The sequence below is a fragment of the Physeter macrocephalus genome, chromosome 1, assembly GCF_002837175.3.
Source record: "Physeter macrocephalus isolate SW-GA chromosome 1, ASM283717v5, whole genome shotgun sequence".
Classification (NCBI taxonomy): domain Eukaryota; kingdom Metazoa; phylum Chordata; class Mammalia; order Artiodactyla; family Physeteridae; genus Physeter; species Physeter macrocephalus.
In genome coordinates, this window is record NC_041214.2 from 90,067,062 (window position 1) to 90,079,602 (window position 12,541).

At 46.8% G+C, this 12,541-nt stretch overlaps 1 protein-coding gene across 1 annotated transcript in view; it reads right to left on the minus strand.

Moving 5' to 3' along the window:
- The window catches only part of KALRN (kalirin RhoGEF kinase), a 683,571-nt gene that overhangs the window by 22,542 nt on the left and 648,488 nt on the right, over positions 1-12,541 (minus strand). Inside the window, exons 49-50 of the mRNA XM_055084868.1 lie at positions 10,014-10,137; positions 8,852-8,911 (exon numbers count right to left, since the gene is read on the minus strand). Coding sequence (XP_054940843.1) covers positions 8,852-8,911; positions 10,014-10,137 — 184 coding nt within the window. The remainder of the gene's footprint in view (positions 1-8,851; positions 8,912-10,013; positions 10,138-12,541) is intronic.

The window sequence follows — 12,541 nt, forward strand, 5'->3', positions numbered from 1 at the left end:
CGGCAGGCGGTAGTGCGTCCTCCTAGAACCACCACAACGCGGTCCATCAGCAACCCAATTTCTTCCTTCTGGAGAGAATTCCATTTGTTTTCTTGATTTTTCTTCAAAACGGCAGGGCAGTGAGGTAACAGGAAAGAACCACAGGCGAAATCAACCAGCAATGAATAACTCGCTGAGCTCTGAGGAAATCTGGAGTCTATTTTTCTTGCCAGTCAGTGTCCAAGATACTGACTTCAAGACCTGAGAGTGAGGGTGAAATCCCATCTGCCTAGAAAAGCAGGTGTCAACTGACTCCAGAAGAAAAATACCTGTTTTTTTTTCTAAATCCCTCATCACCTGTCACAAAACACAGTTCAAAACTACATATCGAGAGCGCTGAGGGAATAAAAATGGTCAAACGAAACTCAAACCAAATGTCCTGAACTCAACTCAGAGCTACCTTGAATAAAACATTTCTGTCTTCTGCCTCTTCTTCCTATTCTCTTTATGCTTGTTTCATATGAATCTGTGTTCAGAGGAGGAAGGACAGGAATCTTAGATGATGAGATTTGGCAATAAAATGAACAGATACCAGAAAAACACTTTCTAAAAATTGAGGTATGATTTCTGGTTTGGAGGTTTAACCCTTCATATTTCCAATCTGGCCAAACCAGACACGATTTTCTAATTTTTTAGAAAACATTTCTCTAAAAATTTAGAAAATATTCCTACCTCTGCTCATCTCTTAAGAGGACATAAAATAAATTGCAGTAAAATAAAATACATAAACACAACACAATCCTGAACAGCAAGAGAATTCTCTCTTTGAACTAGTTCTGTACCTCCCAAGTATTTTCAATATCATTTAGCTCTAAGTATTTTTCTTCAACCATTTTTTTCTTTGACCCAATTGTAATAGCATTGTTTTAAAATTTACAAATGTATGAGGTTTAAAAAAATTATCTTCTTGCTGATTTCTAACTTAATTGCATTGTGGTTGGAGAATTTGGTCTATACAATACTGATTCCTTGATTTTTGATGGGATTTGCTTTATGAGTGGTACATGGTCAAATTTCATAAAAAGTTCCATGTGTTCCTGGGAAGAACGTATAAGCACTAATTGCTGCGTAGAGCTATGAATGTCCATGTGTGGAGCACATTGTTTCACGGGGACTTCTAGTCCAAACCCCTCTCCTATTCCTCCTCGGTGTTTTGCTTAAAGAACATTTATTGTGTTCTCAAAAATAAAGAGGATAAAAATATGACTTTAATAGAATAATGAAAAAAAAAATCTATTGCCTGTCCCACAAAACAGTAGAGGGGAAAGGAACGGAAAGGGGGTTTACTGCTGTGCATGCATTGGTCTCCCGGGGCTGTCAGCCACAGAGAAGTCTGTCAGGACATGACTGGGGTTGCAGGGTGGGATGGTGCAGTGGCGGTGTTATCACTTCCCTTCTATAAGACACGTTTGCAGCTTGGAAGCCAAGATCTTGACTTTGAATATTCAAAGTCTTTATAGATGAATGTTCTGAGGTCTCCTCCCTCAATGATTTGACCTTGATCATACCCCTATCCCCTAAGCTTCTTTTATTGAGTGAGACACCCTCCCAGAGTCTGTGGACCCACAACAGGTTACAGTGGGTTCCGAGGACACGGGAGAGTGGAAGGTTGATTTGTGGGAATTCCCACGCCCGATGCTCCTTCCCTGACATCCCCAGCTGCACTCAGCCGCTGTCATTTCTGCTTCCCCCACTGCTCCTCCTTTGCCTTTCACTAGCGCTCATTCCTCTCCCTGTCCCGCCCGTCAGGGTCAGGTATTTACCACCTTTCATTAGACCGATGGCAACAGCCTTCCAACAGGCCTGCCTGTCCCCACTGTTCTCAGTCAGGTGCCAGTGATCTTCCTAAAGTCCAGAATGAATCACCCTGACTCTGCCTAACAACCTTCGACTGCCCCTCGCTGTCCACTGGACTAAGTCCAGGCTTCCTAGCAAGTCCCCTGAGGCCTTCAGAGTCTGGTTTCAACTCACCTGCCAGGCTTTATCTCCCACCACCCTTCCCACATACCTAAACCCCATCTACCCAGACCGTAGTCTCTTCTCAAAATGTGCCAGGCACTCTCATACCTCTGGGCCTTTGTTCAAGCCCTTTTCTGACCCTTCATCTTTTTCCAAGACTGTTTCCATCCTATGAGTCCCTCCAACCCATACCCTGCCATCGTGTGAAGCCAATGACCACGCTCACAGGCATCCTGGGAGACAGGTTGTGAATACGTAACCTTGGGGAAGTTACTAACCTCTCTGTGCTCTCTCACCTGTAAAACAAAAATAATGATAATAGTACCTACGTCAGGGTGCTGTTGGGAGGAAAGGACTCAGCACGGAGCCAGATATATACGAAAGGCTGATAAACAGTAGCCACTGTTATTAGCCCAGGGCCTGAGTGGGTGTCTAATATTCACTGAACGAGTACATGAATGGCTCCATGCCTCCATTAGAGCAAGTTTCAAAGTCTGCTGTATAACGCAGGCGTTTAATCAGAGCTGCCTCCCTCATGTGACGGTAATAAGCACCGGGAGGGACCAGATCTTACATAATTCTTTGGCCCTCTGTAGTACTCACTGCGATGCCTTGTGTCAACTGATTTTTGATATATTGAGTTGATTAGGAAAACACGTTGAGTGAGCCAGTAGGTGGACCTCGACAGCACGGGGTGTGGGCAACGGAGGTGGTGACCTCTGCCCCGCTGAGAGCTGGCTCTGAGAGCGACTTCTCCTGGGTCAGTGGCACCTTCTAATCTCATTGGTATATGACCTAAATGAAATGGGCTAGGCCTGCAGACGAGGGTGAGGGTGTGCTGAGTGGCTGTGCTCGTCTGAGAAACCAGTTCAGACATTTCCGGCCCTTGAAATCGGACCTCTTTCTTGGCTTTTATGTCTGGACTCCTGAGTCACTGGGAGAGGGGTGTGGTGAGGCCAAATAATTAGCCCAACTGTCAAGGGATTTAAAAAGTTGTTGAGGAAGAAATTCTCCTCTAACAAGCAAATATGCAACAGGGGAGGGCCTGAACCTGACCCTCCTTAAGGAAGTACCTGAGCCTCCCTTGGGGAGCAGACTTCCTATCATCTGCCACGTTTGGCATCTCAAAGCACCACAGTCAAGACCTGCCCTTTTTCCTGGTTGTACAACCATGACCTTTCTGAACCTGTCTCTTCTAGGAGGGTAAGAAAACCGAATCTTCACCAGGCGGTTGGAAGGAACAGAAAGCATGATAGATGTGACTAACGCTGTAGAAGATCTTGTAATTAACCTCCCGGGAGGGAGAAACGCCAGCTCCAGTCTGCTTAGTGCCCTTCTCCCAGTGGCAGAATATAAATCAATCTGCATGTGGAGTTAGAACAGAGCTAGGCAAAGCAGAGTCAGTCTCCGGGCCCAACCTATCAGGTCTATTACAAAGAAAATATTTTGTAAAAATAAAATGAGAGGCGTGTGATGCTTCACTTTTTCTCCAAAGAGTTCTTTTCATTAAAAAACTCTTTTTATAAAATGCAGAAACAGGCACCGGTAGAAACACTGGTGATGCCAGGAGGTCGGTCACCCGACTAGGGGTGTAAAAGTTTCCTTCAATCTGTCTGGCCAGGTTATTTTGCAGCTCCGAATCTGGGACAAGGCGCCAAGGCAGCTGAGGTGGAAGCAGCAGCCTAGCTCTTTGAAGACGTGGAAGTTGGGCCTGGGGAATTGTAGGTTTGGGGAGGGAAAGAAAAGTTCACCTCTGGCCACTCAAACCCTTCCCAGAGCCGGAAGTGGACACTCCAGCTGGGTCTCGGGAGGAAATGTACCCAGGCCATTCCCGCCACACCCCCTGCAAAGCAAGTTTCAGGGGCAAAGCACAGAATCTTCTACTTTCTCTCCTGTTGGGGTCTCACTGCTGTCAGTCAGACGTTCAGGAGAGCAAAGTCTTTGGATATCACACCTTAGATCTGCACAAGGCTCAAAGGGCTCATGTCCCTTACATAAACACCTGTGCCCTCGGAGCTGTGTGACCTCCCACAGAGAACCCCAAGGCTCAGACAGGCTGACTGGCCTGATGTCTCATAGCTGACAGGGCCCAGACTGCAGTCCAGGTTTTCTGGCTCCCGTTCCAGTGTTCTTTCCATGTGATACTGCCTTTGTGTGATTTTTATCTAAGTCCTACTTCAGCCTTGGAGGGCTGGGATGGGCAGAAAAGATATTCCTCTTTGTTGAGCTGGAAAGTTAAATAACAAATTCACAAAGGAAAATTGGCCCTGGAAGGCACGTCTTCTTGTCTGCCAGAATCTGTGTTTTAGATTAAAACCTACCTGGACTTGGAGGTGGGAGGGGCTCCAAGAGAGGAGCAGGATGGTGCTGGGTGGGGGAACAAGGGCCAGGGAAAACCAGAAACTGCCTTCAGGGCACCCGCTCACTTTTGAACAGGAAGTTACAACTTCCTCTGCCTCAGTTTCTTCCTCTCAAAGTCTTGGAAGGGGCTAGAGGGATGGAGAGCAAAGGGGAGTTACTGTTTACTGGCTACAGTTTCAGTTTGGGATGATGAAACAGCTCTGGAATGAATAATGGTGACGGCTGCACAACACTGTGAAAGCATTTAATGCCACTTAGAAAAGGTAAAAATGGTGAATTTTATGTCGTGTATATTTTACCACCATAAAGAGTAAATAAATGAAGGGGATAGGGTTAACTAAAGTTTTCCAAGTTTCCATCAACTCTGAGAGTCTACGAGTCTTACCCTAATTGGAAATTTCCTTCCAAATTAGCTTCACCTTTCCAAGTGCCTTCTCTCCCACAGGATCCCAAGCCGGTTCTTACACAGCAAGCAACCCAACCTCCACCCGGTCAGGGCTGGCATAAGTACCCGGGGGCTGGCATCTTGACCGCACGCAGCCTGTGCCGTGGGGGAGGCTGGCCCTGCGTCAAATGGCTGGGGCAGAGATGCAGTCTTTTTGGAATCACGACAATCTCTTACTCTGATGGATTGACCATCTCTGCTAAAAGTGGCATTAACAAAACAATTAAGATGCATTTAATTAATTGGACTTGACATAAAAGCTGGGCTGAAGACCGAGGCCCAGGACTGGGAGCTTGGGTCAGGCCTTCCTACTCCAGTGTCTGCTGCGGGCAAGTGGCAGTGCTGGGGTTGGAGGGTCGATGCCAAAACCCAAGCATCGACAGTCTTCAGACCACGTTTCAGACGTGGCACGGATGTGGAAACCTTCCTAGCCTGGGTCCTGGGAGAAATCCAGTACAGCTCAGAAGAAATCCATGCTTCTCAGAGATGGGTGTCAGCTAAGAGGGGGGATTCTGAGCCTTGAGCCTCCAGCCCTGGCTCTAGCCTGGGCAGGGCAGGGTGAGAAGCTGGCAGGTGGGCATGTGGTGTCCAGCCCACCATCACGCCTGCCTACCTTGTCAATAAAAGGCAATCAGCAGTCTAAGCTCTACTGGAAAAAATGAATTAATATTCACTCGTTCCCAAGAGAGCCTAGTGTTTGATTTCCAGCCTGATTTGACTCTTCTTCCATGCAGAGACATTTCTCTCATATAGAATATCCCCCTCCACTGCCACCCCCGAAGTGTAATCAGTGCAGGGTAAAGAAGAAGGCTGAACTGTGCACAGATCCGTGTCAGTTTCAGAACGGTCCCCTCTGAGGTGTGCCCACGGATCAGCAGGAGGGAAGGAGGTTGTGGCCACGAGGGGATCACATAGACCCAGAGCCAGTCCTGCAGTAGCTGGTGGTGTGGCTTGTGGTGCTGGGAGTGGGAGGTGGGTCTGTATTTGAGAACATTCACGAGCATGTCTCTACAGGGGAAGAAAAAGGATGTACACATTAGAGCAGAATTGCCTCCCTTTATATAACTGGGTATTCTCGGAAAGCTTTGTAAATCAGATTCCTAGGATTCAAGGTGCTTTATTTTCCTCTTAATTAGCTTTCAAGGATGTGCCTATATATCTCCCTAAAACAGTATGTTGGGACATATGCCGGCCCTGAGGGGAGCAAGCAGCTGGTGTGTAAGCAAAGACCCCAGGAAACTGCTCCTTAAAGGAAACCTTCAACCCACCAATTGATAATCAGAATGCTCTGGAAGTGATATTCATGCAGAGGCAGGAAATAAGAGCCTACACACGGCTAGGCTTGGAATCAACGTGCTGGTATCAGGTCAAGGGTGGGCAGTCAGCAGGGCAGGAATTAGCATTCGGAGATCTAACATTGAGCAGTGCACAGGGTATGTGGCAGGGGTGTCAGCTGGGGGACCAGGCCCAGGGGATGTTAGCACAGGCCACAGGAGTTGCAGTTCAGCTCAGCAGGGCACAGGGACATGCTCCCAATGAGACAACACCTATTGCGGTCATCAGGTTCAAAAGACAAGAGTGAGGTTGGGGGCCAAGCTCGGCCTGGTAACGATGCCCAAAGCTATCAGTTTAACAGCAAGAGTCCTTTTTGAGGTGGCCAGCCCACCTATTTCTGAAACCAGATCTTTAAGGGTTTAGCTCTTTTCAGTAGGCACCCCTGGCCCATTTTCTTCTACAATGGACATTGCAATAAAGAGCTACCTACCTACCCCTTGAGAAAATTCTCAGTTCATATTGAATAGGCTGCCTTTCTATATCTTATTTCTTACCTGTGTCTGAAAATACCAGCAGTGCCAAGATGCCTGCTTCCCCTCAGCACCTGCTATGTGCTCAGAGTTAATTTCAACATGGCAACACAGTTCAGAAGAACCTGCTGATACCTACAAGGATCCATATGGAATATACAAGGGCTGCAGGCACACCTACTACAGAAACCTTGGGTTAACCAGAATATTTGCAGCTTCCAACCACATGCCCCCTCAAGAGTTCCAGTTCTGCCTCAACTTATTATATCTGAAAACTTTTCAGACATGCATCGACACAGTTTTCTGCTTTCTTCTGTTCAGCACTGACATCCTAACACCTTTCCTTATGCACCCACAGCACCTCCCTGGGACCCATCTCACACATCTCATGCAAAGCGCTGCAAGCCCTGGCTGAATAAGAACCCTAGAAACGTGTGCAATTCACAAAGCAGGGCTAAGACATGTGCGCACGCAAGCTTTTGCTTATCTAAATGTTGACTGGAGCATCGGAGTACATCAGTTAACCTTCTCAGTGTATGTTGCTCATCTGGTCCCACATCTCCCTGTGCCCAATTCTTCCTTTAAAGAGCAGTGTGGGAAAGTCACTCTTCTCCCCCTAGTCCACCAGAGCTGAAAAACGTCCCCAATTGCCTTGTGGAACACAGATACCTGGCTTTCCCTCTCCCTCCATGTATTTGCAGATGACATTTTCAGAACATGCCAGCAATACTGAGGTCTGGAGATACAGGTGCCATGAGGCATCTACAGGCTGACAGATGTGGGCTTCCCAGGACCTGGTGCCTATCCTACGAAATGCAAGGAAAGCAGAGCCAGAAGTTTCCCCCGCCTTCCCCATTCTCTAAGATATATTGAGGCTATGAATGCCATATCCACCTCCTCCCACAGGGGAGCCCTGCACTGGCCCACACCTGCCAGATTTCCCTCCATGGCAACACCCACAGCCATAGGGGACTATTTTATCCTGGCAGAACTCCTACTTTCAACCACTGGTCTCTGGCCTGATTCAACTCAACTGGTGCCTTCCACCGCTGACTTACCCCTCCTGGAGCCACATGGCCTTCCTTGGGTTTTGTGGTGGTTGTCATAATACGGTGGTGGCTTTCTTTGGGATTAGGTCAAATTAGAATAAGAATAATAAAGGTCCATCCAGTTAAGTGAAAAGCGCGGGGCTATAAAAAGGAAAAGGTTTGAAGAAAATATTCTGTATTTTGTGCACAGAAGAAATCTCTAAACTTTTATCCATTATCGGGGATGTGGGTACAGATTTGGAGAAAAGCACTTCAATTTACTCTGAAGGGCAAAATGGCAAGGAAAGCCAAGTTTGCTCCAATTCTCTAGGTGTTGTAAATTTATGATGCTTGTCACTCGGTGGCAAGCCATGTGAGAGTCCTATTTCTATCACCCCAAAGAGTTCCTGACCTAGAAGGACCTGGAAGTTGACTGGATGTTCTTGTTGGTGGAGGTACTGGTTTCACTTCCACATCTTCGTAACCCTGGAGTATGAGAAAGGCCCCCGGGGCAAGGTTTCAGCCTTCTTGTCTCTAGAGAGGCCTCTGCTAGGCCTACAGGAGGGAGGTGATCCCCAAGGCTCTTTTCCTTCGTGGCAGGAACAGCCACTGCCCAGGAGCCCTGAGGGCTGGGGAAGGGGGGGTTCTGGAGTTGCTGCGGTCACTCCTCCTTTGCTATTGGCCAGCTATACACAGTGACTAGGGGCCAGGTCATGCCCCCAAACCATACCTACTCCATGATTTTACTGGAGCCTTCAGGGAGGAATAAGTCCCAGAAGAAAAAGAACATAAAGGGGAAAGAAAAAAAGAGGGGAAAGGGAGGAAGGAGAAACTAAAACAAATGAGTTCTTATCTTTAGCTGGGAACCAACCACTCTTTATAATGCTACTTTCCGTGAAAAAAATGTTTTCTAAGTTTCCAATTATGAAGTTGAATATTTTCTACACAAGCCAAATCTGCCAAAGAAGAAAATACTAAGCAAGCATTCAAGAGAACCAGAAGTTTTAAAAAATGCACCTAGGAAAAGTTTTCTACCAGAATCAAACTGAATTAAGTTTTGTTTTGTTTTCTGTAAGTTGGATGGGACACCGAGAGATGCCCTAATATCACAATGTATCCTTGACTGGTTGGTCACTTTTAGCAAGGTCACTGTTACAGAACACATCAAAAAAGACAATCATTGTAGGAAAGAGGACAACAATAGCTGCTTCTACCTCCATGCTAGTATTAGGGTCAAGATCATCACACTCTGACTCCTCGGAACTGTTCGTCTCCTTGATGGGCAGCATGAGGAAGGGGGAAGAAAGAGAACACAGTTAGAACACAGGCAGCTTTGGCTAGAGGGTGGGGAGAACTTGAAAGAAGCATGGACAATGGGAAATCGGGCAGAGAAAAACCAGGTGCTGCTAAGGTGGGGTGCGGATCACCTAGGGCGGCAGCATGCTCTTTTCAGGGAGAGGAGGTTGGGATCGCGTAAGCTGCTCATCTCACAGGAAATAGCGATGGAAGCAACCAAATGAAGCATGAGTGCTGTCGAATTTAAATTGCTGTCTTCTGTGAGGCTGGACTTCCCAGATGAGGGTGAGGGAGAGAGTACAATTTCTTTTCCCCAAGAAGGACATTAGAATGGGTTTTGATTGTTCTTATTTTGCTCAGGAAGACTCAGGTAGATAATCACACATTATAACAATATTAAACATCAGCGGTCTAATTTCCATTGCCCAGAGCCATGTCTTTTCTGAGCGCCCAATGTAAAGAAAACAGATCACATCACTTCAAGATGGGGGACAAGGGTCTGTCAAAGCTTAGAATCAGTGAGTTCGCTATAACAATTAGATTGTTACAAAGCAATAACTCGGGCTTCATCAATGTGCCTCCCTTCTCTGCCCATGCGTAGGCCTGAAGGTGATGGCATCTGAATTCTGGGGAAAAGAAATGAAACTTTACCAAGGACACAATAGCCCTTAAATTCCAAACCTCAGACTTCAAAGGGTTGGAGGTTTGGAAAGCATCTCCAATCTCTTTACCCTGCATGTATTTTCAAACCTAGGATACTGAATGGGTGGCTTTGAGTACTTTAATATGAGTCAAACATCTTGCATTTCTAAGAGAATAAATAATACTGCAGATAATTTTGCTACAAAACACCTGCACAGTATAAGGAGGAAGGTATAAAAGAAAAAAAAAAAGAGATACTTACTTATTTGAATCGAAGTGGCCAGGAGAAATAAAAAATAAAAAATAAATTGATCTCGCATGCAAAATCCTACTAAACTACTTCCCCTCTGGTCCCCATCCACCCAAGTTGCCTTGTGAGAATGCTGCAGGGTGGGAGTAGATGAGAGGTCGGACACAGCTCCGGAACACCTTACTCACTTTAACAGAGACTTTGTTGCCCAGAATATCCTTGGGTTTACGAGACCCTGTGGCTTCATTTTTACCCGTGTTCTCCACTTCCGCCCGCTTTCTCATGCGTAGAGTATGCCATGAACATGACTTCCTGTTGTACCAAAAAATGCACCAATCAAAATGGCAAGTCAGGGCAGAGTGAGGCGGTGGGTGGGCTTACCACCCTTGGGTGAGTCAGTAGGTGAGGCGCTCCAATCAAGCCCCTGCTTCAGAGGCCCCAAACCTGCACATCAGCTCCTGTGGTGGCTGGCAGCAGATCTCACCTCCAACAGGAAATGAGTGAGGATGAACTTTGACCCCTCCCAACAGATGTACAAGGTTGGTTGTAGCATTTGAGGCAAGTCTGAGTACTAAGTGATTAAACTCTACCGAGGGAAGTTTTCAAATACTGATGAGGCCTTATAGGACTCAGGAATTCCCTTCCTGAAGGGTATGATGGATGGGAGAAGACTGTGGGGAGGGGGCGATAAAATAGGAAGGATAAGGGAAGTACATTCTATAGTGTATAAGCTATTGGTACTTTCCCAGGATCAGATATAAAGACCCAGAGGATGCTTTTGAGGTTTTCATCTCCTTATTTGTATTTAGGCTGTGGCCACTCCCAAACACCGTAGTACAGATAGGAGGTTCTAGGGCATTTGACTTTATAAACTCATGGGCACCACTCATTTATCTGGATGACTTAGAATGAAGGGTTTCTTGGTCTATGTTCTCCACATCACTCAGTGTTTGTGAATACAAGGCTCTGTCTGATAACCACTAAGAGGTCCTAGAGTTTTCCTGTTGGGAGAAGACCCAACGCGTGCTCTCAGGGAGGTGAGGGTGGCAGTGTCCCTTCACACTATCTTAACTTCTTCCTTCTCACAAGAGGGTTGGGAGTTATTTCTTCACAGACCTGAAAGAGAGGCTCAGAGCAGAGCTCTTGAGTTCCACATATGTTAGGACTCAAAGACACCAAAAGCCAAGTCTCAAACAGCATCAGGGACCCTGGGCAGGCAGCATCAGTTTCAGGTGTGGTCACAGAGTTTGGATGAAGTTCTGTCATGTCTGGAGTAAGTGAGGCTGGCTTCCCTTCAGTGTCTCCTTATCAAATTTAGGCCTATGCAGACAGGGCTCAATGAAAAGAGCATCATTAAGGGAGAGAGGGGAGAGAGAGAGAGAGAGGCCTATGAGATTTAGGAGAAAGGGAGATGCTCCAGAATGAGTAGCATCTCCTCCACAAAACTCCATAAAAGTCACAGATTTTCGGATGACCTGGGGAAGGTGTTCTCAAGATATTTATCACTAACATGGTGGTTTAGCAATCAACTTTCTGAGTAGGAAAGAGCGATAATAGTCATGTCCTCAAATTTTTTTTGGAAAGCGGCTCCTTCAAAAGGCAAAAAAGAATCTCTTGGCCAGACCTTCTCTTGTACCTCCTAAAGAGGCAGGCTCCCTGGGATTCCTTGCATATCAGCTCCTCACTCCAACTGTTGTTTCTGAGTGAGAAAGGTCACCGAAATGAACCTCAGATAATATCACTCTTAACTGCAGACTTTCATCCCTTATCTTTACCCCCAAAGCCATGTCCCTTGCTCATTCTGAGAACATCTTGAGTCAGGGAGGTCCCTGCTGAAAAGACTCCTAGGGCAGCCGGCACAGTGTGTGTGTGCGTGAGCATGAGGGTGCATTCCTATGTTTATCACAACCCTCGGGGTCATTCAGTATGACTGGTGAGAAACTAGAAATGCTACAAGTAACACTGAGAAGGAGACTCAGAGTAGTACAAGTGGCAGGACACGCTCAATTTCGTATTCTTCTTCCCAGAAGAACGCGTCATCATGGTTTGGGGAGCTTCCATCTCTTGGCCACAAGCCTGGGGACTGATGTGGAAACAGGGTTTCAGTGACATTTATCCCATAGGCATCACAACCGACTCTGACCCTTGTGGTCATAGCAGCCCTGGGGAGGGTACGGTGAGTGTCCTTCCCTGATAAATAGTGACAACCACTTTTAGTCCATTGCTCGGCTCCACTCCCACCAACCCTTGGGCAAGAGCCACTGACAAGGAACCGAATGACCAATTGGTATTTGAACCTGCTCTCTTTTGCCCAGCCTGACACCCTTCCTACCAGTCCTCCCATGGAAGGTATGAAAAAGTGACCAAAAGATGCAAGGGAGAAGTGCTGAGTGCCTGGATAATTAGATCACAACTCATTAGGGGTTAGCTAGCTCTGTAAGCCATTGATTAATAAGAACCTCAATGCTTTGAGGGCCTTTATATCCAAGGCTTCATAAAAGGTACTGAAACCAAGTGTTTCACTTAGGATAAAATGAATCAGGCCTGTTGTCATTTAGGGGCCACTGCTGATTTCCAGCCGGGCCTGCGGTTACCTAGAGAGGCCAGGGTGGGGTCAGCAGTCTCTGTCCCTGAGCTAGAGAAAGCTCCAAGGAGGTGCAGCTCTGTTGGTACTGCTACTCAGATATCTCATGGGAGCTCCTCCACCCCGGCCGCC